General features: G+C 47.0%; 1 protein-coding gene across 1 annotated transcript; it reads right to left on the reverse strand.

The window, feature by feature from the left end:
• Positions 1-1,553: 1,553 nt before the first annotated feature.
• Positions 1,554-4,233, reverse strand: LOC127055582 (zinc finger and SCAN domain-containing protein 29-like). Its single transcript, XM_050962764.1, has 2 exons — positions 3,416-4,233; positions 1,554-2,136 (listed from the first exon to the last, which is right to left on the reverse strand). Exons 1-2 carry the CDS (start codon positions 4,062-4,064, stop codon positions 1,607-1,609), a joined length of 1,179 nt encoding a protein of 392 aa, XP_050818721.1. The 5' UTR covers positions 4,065-4,233; the 3' UTR covers positions 1,554-1,606.
• Positions 4,234-10,204: the final 5,971 nt, after the last annotated feature.

Genomic DNA, 10,204 nt, shown 5'->3' on the forward strand with positions numbered 1-10,204 from the left:
GCCACATTTGCAGCACTTGCAGCGCTGTTGGGAGTGGTGCATTGTGGGCAGCTATCCCACAGAGCACCTCGTCCCATTTTGGCGCTGTGGCTTGTGGGAAGGGGAAGGAAGTGTGCGGGTCTTTCCGCTTCCTGTTCCAACGCCCCGTGGTGCTTTGCTACACATTCCGAGCATTTTGGAGGCATTGTGAGTCTGCAGCGCGATTTCTGAGATTTCTGTTACAAATGGAGCCTGAGCTGCTGAGGACCTTGCTGATGAATGTTGCCAACACATCACACGTGGCAGTGGAGCTATTCCTTCAGCTGCAAAGTGACAGTGAGGAGTCAGACGATGATATTGAAACGCCTGATGCTCAAGACACTCAATTGCTTGTGGCAGTAACAGACGTGCTCAGCACCGTGGAACGGCACCTTTGGGCTCGGGAAACCAGCACTGAGTGGTGGAATCACATCGTCCTGCAAGCCTGGGATGACAAGCAGTGGCTGCAGAACTTTCGGATGAGAAAAACCACTTTCATGGGACTGTGTGCTGAGCTCGCCCCTACCCTGCGGCGCAGGGACATGAGATTGAGAGCTGCCCTGCCAGTGGAGAAGCGGGTGGCTATTGCAATCTGGAAGCTGGCAACTCCAGACAGCTACCGATCGGTGGCGAACCAGTTTGGAGTGGGAAAGTCTACCGTTGGAATGGTGCTGATGCAAGTTTGCACAGCCATTAATCGCACCCTGCTAAGAAGAACTGTGACTCTGGGCAACATGCAGGACATTGTGGATGGCTTTGCACAAATGGGTTTCCCTAACTGTGGAGGGGCAATAGATGGGACGCATATTCCTATTCTGTCACCACACCACCTGGCATCAGAGTACGTTAATCGCAAGGGGTATTTCTCCGTGGTTCTGCAAGCGCTTGTGGATCACCGTGGGCGTTTCAATGACATTTACTCAGGATGGCCTGAAAAGGTGCATGATGCACGCATCTTTCAGAACAGTGCCCTGTTCAGGAGGCTGAGGGCCGGGACTTTTTTCCCAGACCGCAAGATCACAGTAGGGGACGCCGAAATGCCCACTGTGATCCTTGGAGACTCCGCTTACCCCTTAATGCCATGGCTCATGAAACCGTATACAGGGAAGCTTGACAGGAGCAAGGACCGGTTCAACTACAGGCTGAGCCGGTGCAGAATGACTGTGGAGTGTGCTTTTGGCCGTTTGAAAGCCCGCTGGAGGTGTCTTTATGGGAAGCTAGATTTGGGGGAAAGCAGCATCTCCGCTATTATATCCGCATGCTGTACCCTCCATAATATTTGTGAAGGGAAGTGTGAAAGATTCAGTGAGGAATGGACCTCTGAGGTTCGACGCCTAGAGGATGAATTTGCACAGCCAGAGAGCAGGGCTACTAGAGAGGCCCAGGAAAGGACTTCAAGGATTAGGGATGCAATTTGATGCTGAAAGCCAACAGTAATGTTTGGTGCTTTTGCTGTGCTCCTTTCTACCTTGGGGTACAATATTTACCACTTCCTGCAATAATAAAACGTATTGTGAAAGCCATAAAATCCTTTATTCAAAGTACAGTACATAAAAGGCCAGGGGGGTTAGGGTGGTGGACTGTACATTCAGAGGTTTGAATATGTCCTGTTTGGATTACTGTTCAATGTCTGCTGCACTTCAGGATTATTATGCTGCAGGGTAATGGGCGTGGAGTGCACAGGGTAAGAATTGTAGTTATCAGGGCTGGTAGGTGATCGTACAGGTGTTGGGAGCAGCTGGGGGTAATAAGAAACTGGCTGCTGGAGAAAGGTGTTTTGTGCAAATACTGGGGAACAAGAAAGAGAGCTTTGGGAGGGGTGTGGGTTACCACGGTACAGATCTGCCTGCATGGCTACGAGAGACTCGAAAGACTGAGTTTGGCGAGCCAGGAGGCTTATCATCTGCTTTGAGGTTTTTTTGGTAGCCAATTCCTTTCTCCTGCTTTCTGTTTGCCTCCACTCATACATTTTCTCTCTCCATTCCTGTGTCTTCCTACTTTCTCTGTTGTAGTGAATCATAACTGCTTTGATCAATTCTTCTTTTGATTTTCGCGGATTTTTTCTCAAGTTCTGCAAGCGACGTGAGGCCGGTGATCCGGCTGCATTAGTCAAGGTCACTAACAAAAACATAGATAGAAACATGTAATACACAGAGGCTACATTGTTTATTATCACACAGTGAAGGAGTTTTTAGACTTTTTGTAGCATCCTTCCCACATACCTAACATAACACAGACAGGCCAGGGAAGCGAAGGCATGGCGAGCAATGGGGTGAGTGTTTCTGCCCCGACTGCACCTTGGAGGGGGAATTGACCGATGGGTCACTGGGGTTTATCTGCACTGGGTACAGGAGGTAGCTGGTGTCCTGCACAGGGGACAGTAGTGAACAGGAAGGTGGCGAGCTGCTGGCAGGGGGGGGCGGTCCGCGTAACTGCCGGCCTGCCGGTGAGGGGAGGGGGAACGCACAGCTGTGCTGGCTGCCTGCTGGGAAGGGGGGGTGGGAAGACCAGAGGGCACCGCGGGGCTGGCTGCCTGCTGGAAGGGGGGGGGGGAGACCGGAGGGCACTGCGGGGCTGGCTGCCTGCTGGGAAGGAGAGGGGGGAGACCGGAGGGCACCGCAGGGCTGGCTGCCTGCTGGGAAGGATGGGGGGGAGACCGGAGAGCACCGTGGGGCTGGCTGCCTGCTGGGAAGGAGGGGGGGGGAAGACCGGAGCGCACCGTGGGGCTTGCTGCCTGCTGCGAGGGGGGGGGGAAGACCGGAGGGCACCGCGGGGCTGGCTGCCTGCTGTGAAGGACGGGGGGGAGACCGGAGCGCACCGCGGGGCTTGCTGCCTGCTGCGAAGTGGGGGGGGAAGACCGGAGGGCACCGCGGGGCTGGCTGCCTGCTGGGAAGGAGGGGGGGGAGACCGGAGGGCACCGTGGGGCTGGCTACGTGCTGGAAGGGGGTGGGGAGACCAGAACGCACCGCGGGGCTGGGGGCGGGGAACGCGAACCTGGCGCCCTGCACTCAAGTATCCCTAAATTCTCAACAGGGTTTCCTACTGCCAGATATATCACTGCTGCGTGTTACCTGGGAAGAGAGGGAGGGTCTTCTACAGCAATGTGGATTCTGCCCTGGCCCCTATGCAGCTTGCCTGTGTGCAGCCATGGTCCCCCCACCCCTCGCTGCACAGTGGATCAGACGAGTTAACCTGACCGGGACAAGGACCACGGTGGCTCTCCCTATAAACTTGCGAAAGCACATTGCGCACGCTCTGGCTGCAACTTTTCAAGAGATTACAGAGGCAGATTACAGAGACGTGATAGAGCAAATCAATGGGCTATTCCACGTTTAGGCATGCAGGCAGGTAGCCATAACCCAAACCCTCCTCTCCCAAAACATAAAAATCTGCTTACCCCGAGCACGCTCCTCTGCTTCTTCTTCACCAGCAACTTCCAGCTGCTGTGACTGGCTAGCCTCCTCCTGGCTTGAGAAGAGCTCCTGGCTGCATGCCTCCTGGGACTCCGGGGTGTCTCCCTCCACGCCAGTAGCCTCACTGTCGGCTTCCTCTACACCCTCCCCCACTTCTCCCTGCTCTGAACTCTCCATCGTGCTCCTAGGATTGGCAGTGGGGTCACACCCAAGTATGGCATCCAGCTCCTTGTAAAAACAGCAGGTTGTGGGGGCAGCTGCTGAGCGGCGATTTCCCTCACGGGCTTTGCAGTAAGCACTCCTCAGCTCTTTTATTTTGACCCTGCACTGCAACGCGTCCCGTTCATGGCCCCTTCTCAGCAAGGACTGTGATATCTGCCCATAGGTATCATAATTTCTCCTTCTGGAGCGCAGCTGTGCTTGCACAGCTTCCTCACCCCAAACACTGATGAGGTCCTGCAGCTCGGAATTGTTCCATGCTGGGGCTCGTTTGGGGCGTGGAGGCATGGTTGCTGATTGATTGAATGATTGATTACACTCCACACCTGGCTGAGCAAACAGGAAGGGGATTTTTAAAATTCCCGGGGCATTTAAAGGTGGGGTCAGCTGAGCCCAGGGCAGTGGAGTGTGCATGATTACCAGAGAGGCTTCTAAGGTATGCTGGGATACCTCCTTATACCCCGGAGGTCAATAAAAGCGCTGGTGGGCGTCCACACTTGCTGACCAGCGCTGGATCACCAGCGCTGGAATCCCTACACCCGAGGCTCGACCGGGTGTACAGCCAGCGCTGCAACCAGGGAGTTGCAGCGCTGGCCGTGCTTTGCAAGTGTGGCCACATCCTAAGTTGCAGCTCTGTAACCCCCTCACCAGCGCTGCAACTGTCTAGTGTAGCCATGGCCCCAGCCATTTTCAGTAGGTACTTAAGTGTTTTGACACTGTTCTCCACCAACCCATTGGATTGCAGATAATGGGAACTAGTGGTTACATGCCTAAATCTGTACTTCACTGCAAATTGCTTAAACTTGTGCCCATTAAACTGTGGCCCATTGCCAAATATTCCGATGTCAGGTATACCATCACTAGCAAAAATTGATTTGGTATGCACAATCACCTATTTAGCTGTAGTATCTTCTAGTAAGGCTATTTCAGGGAAGTAAGAACAACAATCTAGGACAAGTACATAGTTTATTCCAGACAGCATAAACAAATCTATGCCTACTTTGCTACAGAGGGCTATTTTTTCCTATGCCACCAACATGGGCACTTTTGCTTGAGTTGGCCTGCATTTTTGGTATATGCAACAAGACTTAACAGCTTCCTCAGTGTCACTGTTCATTTGATGTTGAAATGTATCTGGCCCTTTTTTTAACTTTTTCAATCCTTAAACAATTTTCATGTATCCCTTTTATTCTTAGTATCATATGGTATTCAGTGATCACTCAGTGGCTTAAGGTGCTTGAAAGGGATCTGCTTTCTTCTGAGTCTGGTTCCAGCTGGTTGTGCATAACAACAAGAGCTTCCCAGCGCCCCATTCAGACTCTTCATCTAGGAAACTCAGCCCACTCACAGTACCACAGACTAGATGGATCACTGGTCTCATCTGGTATGGCAATATATATGTTCCATTATCCTTTGAGGACCAGACATTGCTGATTGCAAATGGTTTTCCACCGAGTCTTTCCACTGGCTTACAGCAATCTTAAAGAAAGCATTTTTATTTAGAAATCACCTCACAATTGTTTTCTATGCAAGGCACAGTAATGATTTTCTTACTTCTGGTTGTACTGAAATTCCCTTTTTGAGAACATGTATGCCCTACATTGAGGCCTTTTCTTGCAGACCTTACTCATGCAATTATTTCCATTGAAGTCAATGGGATTATTCACCTGAGAAAAGTCTATACCAGCTGTTCTCAACCGGGGACCTGCGGCCCCCTGGAGGTCCATAAGCCCTTTCAGGAGGACCACGGGGCCCCGCAGATGAAACCTGGTATCCTAAGTGCTGGCGTTTCCCTACCCCGGGCTGAAGCTGTGAGGGGGGCTGAAGTTGGCAACCACCCCCCACCCCCAGTCTGAAGCCAGGAGCTGCTTCATGTGTACTGTATGTGTTCGCTGAAATTGTTTAGGACACATTAAAGCTGCCCATTGGCTTTTGAGTCATAATCATTCCAGGACATGATTAAAAAGCACTAAAACACATGCATGGGAATTGCCAATAAATCATCCCCGTACCATATTCCTTTCAATAAGCTTTGAGAAAGTGTTGCTCAAACTAAGGCTGGACTCCCCAGGGAGGTACTGAATTCTCGTAGGATGAAGCACACAAGCACAAGGAAAATTGCAAAAAGGTTTATATATATTTTTTTTTTGCTTTCTGTTGGAACATTTTCACTAAGGAAAGGACTCAGCAGGCCAGGGCTGCCCAGAGGATTCAGGGGGCCTGGGGCAAAGCAGGGGAGCTGTGGGCGGCGCTTGTACTCACTCGGCAGCTGTCCGGGTCTTCAGCGGCATTTTGGTGGCAGGGGGCCTTTCAGTCACTCCATGTCTTCATCAGCACGGAAGGGGCCCTCGCTGCCAAAATGCCACCAAAGACCTCTGAGAAGTCCTGCAGCAGGCACTGAACAAGCGGGAATGAATAAATCAGCAAGAGAGGACCTCACTGCTCAAGCTGCATGTTTTAGATATATAACCTGCCTTCCAGCTCCTTTGGTGGTTACATCATGGTAGCATAGATTAAAGTTCTGATGAGAGTTCTTCTATAGTTAGGGTATCCTGAGTATTTGGGGATAGTTTCCACAAGCTCCATTTGTATACTACTGAGGATATCAGAATATGTACCTAAAGAAGGAGATGCAAAGATAAAGTTAAGAGAATCTCACTTACAGATAGTAAAAAATAACCAAAATCAATAGCTAAGTCAGCTAATATATATATATATTTGAAATTTTAATTTAATTTTTAATTTTTCACAATAAATACTGTTTTGAGCTCCACAGTTTGCTCCATTTATGGACATCCTTGAAAACAACATGTTAATATGCAATGTGGGAACCCCATTCATCAGTATTTCCTTTAAGGGTTACTCTGGTCCCTGCTTGGAGCTTTTTCTATAGTTGACAGATAGCCATTTTGTTCTTTTTCCTGTAGCAATGCACAGAAAGTAAAAGTTCAAGGTGGCTGAAGCTGAGCCAGGAACCATCTGTGAGTGGGCAGACAAAAAACTATAAGAGACTGTCTGTAGAGTCTGATTCATTCTGGGGGTTAGAAGGTGCCTGGGGGTGGCGAGGCAGAGGGAAATTGCCCAGAGTATTCTTACTCATTTGAGTTTGGGAAAGACAGTAGAATTAAATAAGAGGCCATCAGGATAGTTTGGGATAGAGTTGTTTGAATTTTTCTTTACCACAACGCTTTCCTGTCAGAAAATATGGTTTCATCAAAACTGGAATTTTCTTCAGGAAAATGTTGATTTTGATGCTCTTTTACCTCCCACTCTGTCCAAATCAGGAGAATCTAAGGCCTGGTCTACACTGTGGGGGGGTGGGGGTGGGGGTGGAATCAATCTAACGTATGCAACTTCAGCTACATGAATAACGTAGCTGAAGTCGACATACTTAGATCTACTTACCGTGGTGTCTTCACTGTGGTAAGTCAATGACTGATGCTGTCCCATAGAGTCCGCTTGCACCTCTCACCCTGGTGGAGTACTGGAGTCAACAGGAGAGTGCTCGGTAGTCGACTTATTGTGTCTAGACTAGACACAATAAATTGACCTTCGTTGGATTGATCGCTGCCCGTTGATCCAGCGCGTAATGTAGACATGCCCTAAATGAAAAATTTCATTTCAAATTGACATTTTGAAATGAAACATTTATTTTTCATTTGAAAATGTCTATTTAAAATGATAAATTTCATTTCAATGTACCAGAATATTTTATTTCAATTGGAAATGTTAAAAATTTCCATTTTGGTCTGATTTGAAACTTTTCAGGTTGTTTTTTGATATTTGATATTTTGATATTTGATATTTTGATGTTTTGCCTAGATTTCAAATGGAAAGTAATTTTGAAATGTCAAAATTTCTCCTCTAAAGGATAATTCCATTTTTCAAACAGCTCTAATGTGTGTGTTGTGGGCACAAATAGATGCACTTTACTATTTGATGGATGCATGTTTGCAGGCCAGCTGAAAAGTTGACACCTAATCAGTAACCCATGGTCCCTGTTTTCCTATGAGTACAAAGTGAAGACAAAAATGGTCACTTGTAGATTGCTGCTAGTGAATTCAAATAAAAAATTAGTTTTATTAGTCTACCAAGGAAGATACACAAAGTAGGAAATATTATGCTAATGTGCATTTATTTTGATTTTAAAGTTCAGGAGCAGCACAGTTTGCACACAGATAAAAAGAAACAACAAAGATCTGCCCATCTCCTCTTCAAAATGGCTGACCTGATCCTTCTCCAAGATACCAAAGACTCCTGAATAAGAATAAATAAATAAAAGGAGGTTGAGCGTGTGTAGAATTGTAACAAGAACTCCTCAGTGGCATAAATAGTGGCTGTAGCATGGGTCATAGACTCCTTTTATTCCTTGGAGGTCTCCCTTCCAAGTATTCATCAGGCCCTATCTTACTTAAATTACAAGCTCTGATAAGGTTACAACCCTCAGGAGTCAGCGGCTGCTGCTATCAGAGATAACCGAAAGCCTACAACATTAGATTGCCAGCCATCCAATTAATTCACCAGGCTCACTTTAATTTAATTCTAAAAATCATGAAGGTGAAGTCTGTTTACACAATTTGTTTTGAAGCATCCAGACACTGCCCTCTGATTTCCAAAATTTATTATGACTCCTATAATTTATTCATCCCAGGATGCACATATACATCTTCAGTATCAAAATGAAGTTTGAGCAGCGGTCTTCCTGAGTAAGATGTCCAGCACTTTAGAACATATATATGCTTCAAGGATCACCATTTAGTAGATCTGAATGACTTCCTGGCCAAAAAGCATCATTCGCCTTTCATAATGAGAATTATATAAGGCACCTTTTTAATCTTCAAAAAGCATTAAAATATTAATTCATCTCAATAATACCTAGTTCTTATGTAATGCTTGTCATCAGTAGATCTTAAAGTCCTTTACAAAGGGTCTCAACATAATTTCCCCCCTTTCACAGAGGGGGAAACTGAGGTACAGATAGGTGACATGACTTGTCCAGCATCATAGTGACAGAGTCAGGAATAGAACTTAGCTCTAGTCCAGTTCTTTGTCTGCTAGAAACAGCTGTTCTCAACCAGGGATCTGGGGCCCCCTAGGGGGCCGCGAGTAGGTTTCAGGGGGTCTGCCAAACAGGGCCGACATTAGACTTGCTGGGGCCCAGGGCAGAAAGCCAAAACTCCATTGCATGGGGCTGAAGGCTGGGATCCTGAGCCTCACCAGCCAGGGCTGAAGCCAAAGCCTGAGCAACGTAGCTTCGTGGGGGCCCCAGGCAATTGCCCTGCTTGCTAGCCCTTAACACCAGCCTTGGCTTTTATATGCAGAAAACCTGTTGGGGCACAGGTGGGCCATGGAGTTTTCATAGCATATTGGGGTGGGGCCTCAGCGAGAAAAAGGTTGAGAACCCCTGTGCTAGACTACACTACCTCCCTATTTAACACTCCCTCTTTAGAAGCATCTTGTATGGTTCCCATCACCATAGTGTCTGAGTGACTAAACATCTTTGTGTGGCAGTTTGAAGTATTTCAATCACCATTTTACAGACAAGGAAAGTGAAAAAGAGAGGTTTGACATGTCCAAGGCCAAACTGGGAGTCAGTGTCAGCAGTTGCTGGCTCCTAGTACTATGCTTAGGTTATAGCTCTTACAGAGCATGGGACTGTCAAGAAACATTGTAAGATGAGCAGGCACTAGTGAATATTAGAAAGTTCCACATCAGGAACGATCAGAGTTGACGCACTTAAATCAGCTAAGGAATTCAAACGTTAACAACAACTTTCTTCGCTCCAAACCAAATGTTTCTCAGCATGTCATATTGACTTCCCCTCATTGAAGATGACAGGTCTGAACTTTCAAAAGCAAATAATTATAGAGTCATGTAAGTAAATAAAAAGTAGTAACACTTTAGATAAAAAAGTAAAATTTTCACTGCTGAGAAACACTAAAGCATCAAATTCACCTTTGGGCTGAAAATGAGCATGTGAAATTTCAGCCCCAAAGACCTACTTTTGGTAAGTTTAAAGGCATGAAAAATAGGAATCATCCTAGAATGTCCACTGAACCTTTAAATATGGCCTATACTGAGATCCCATAATATACAATAGCTCAGAAAAGCCCCAGCCCCTTTATATGTTCCCTCTCCCATCTCTTATCCCTCACCAATCCACTCTGAGACATTCAACATGTTCATCTTTTAGCTAAAAGAAGTTGAAGGCTTAGATTATTCTAAAACTACCAGAGGGATTTTAATGCTCATGGAATGGGTGAAATTGATAGCCCTGATAAACATCCTCTATTTATCTACTATACACATCTAGGATAGGCAGCAGAAAGCATCATCCCATTCCTTCACCACTATGTCTCAAAACTGACCTGGAGGGATCACTTCTAGGGATGAGAGAGGTGCTCCAGTTGATCCTTTGCCGCTCTGCTGAGATTTCCAGTCGGTGTGCCAATCAGTGCCAATTGTGGTGGTGGATTTTGTGATGTGGATGTCTGTCTACTAGGAATTCAGGGTAACTGATTTTAAAAATGCCAATATATGGCCTACTTCTGAGA

The sequence above is a fragment of the Gopherus flavomarginatus genome, chromosome 7 (genome assembly GCF_025201925.1).
Source record: "Gopherus flavomarginatus isolate rGopFla2 chromosome 7, rGopFla2.mat.asm, whole genome shotgun sequence".
Taxonomy (NCBI): domain Eukaryota; kingdom Metazoa; phylum Chordata; order Testudines; family Testudinidae; genus Gopherus; species Gopherus flavomarginatus.

Excerpts from the sequence above, each read along its gene's own strand:
- LOC127055582 (XM_050962764.1), bottom strand. The coding sequence starts at position 4,064 with ATGCACACTCCACTGCCCTGGGCTCAGCTGACCCCACCTTTAAATGCC. Across the intron at positions 2,137-3,415 it reads AGCAGAGGAGCGTGCTCGGG|TGACCTTGACTAATGCAGCC; the intron begins GTAAGCAGATTT and ends TGTTTTTGTTAG.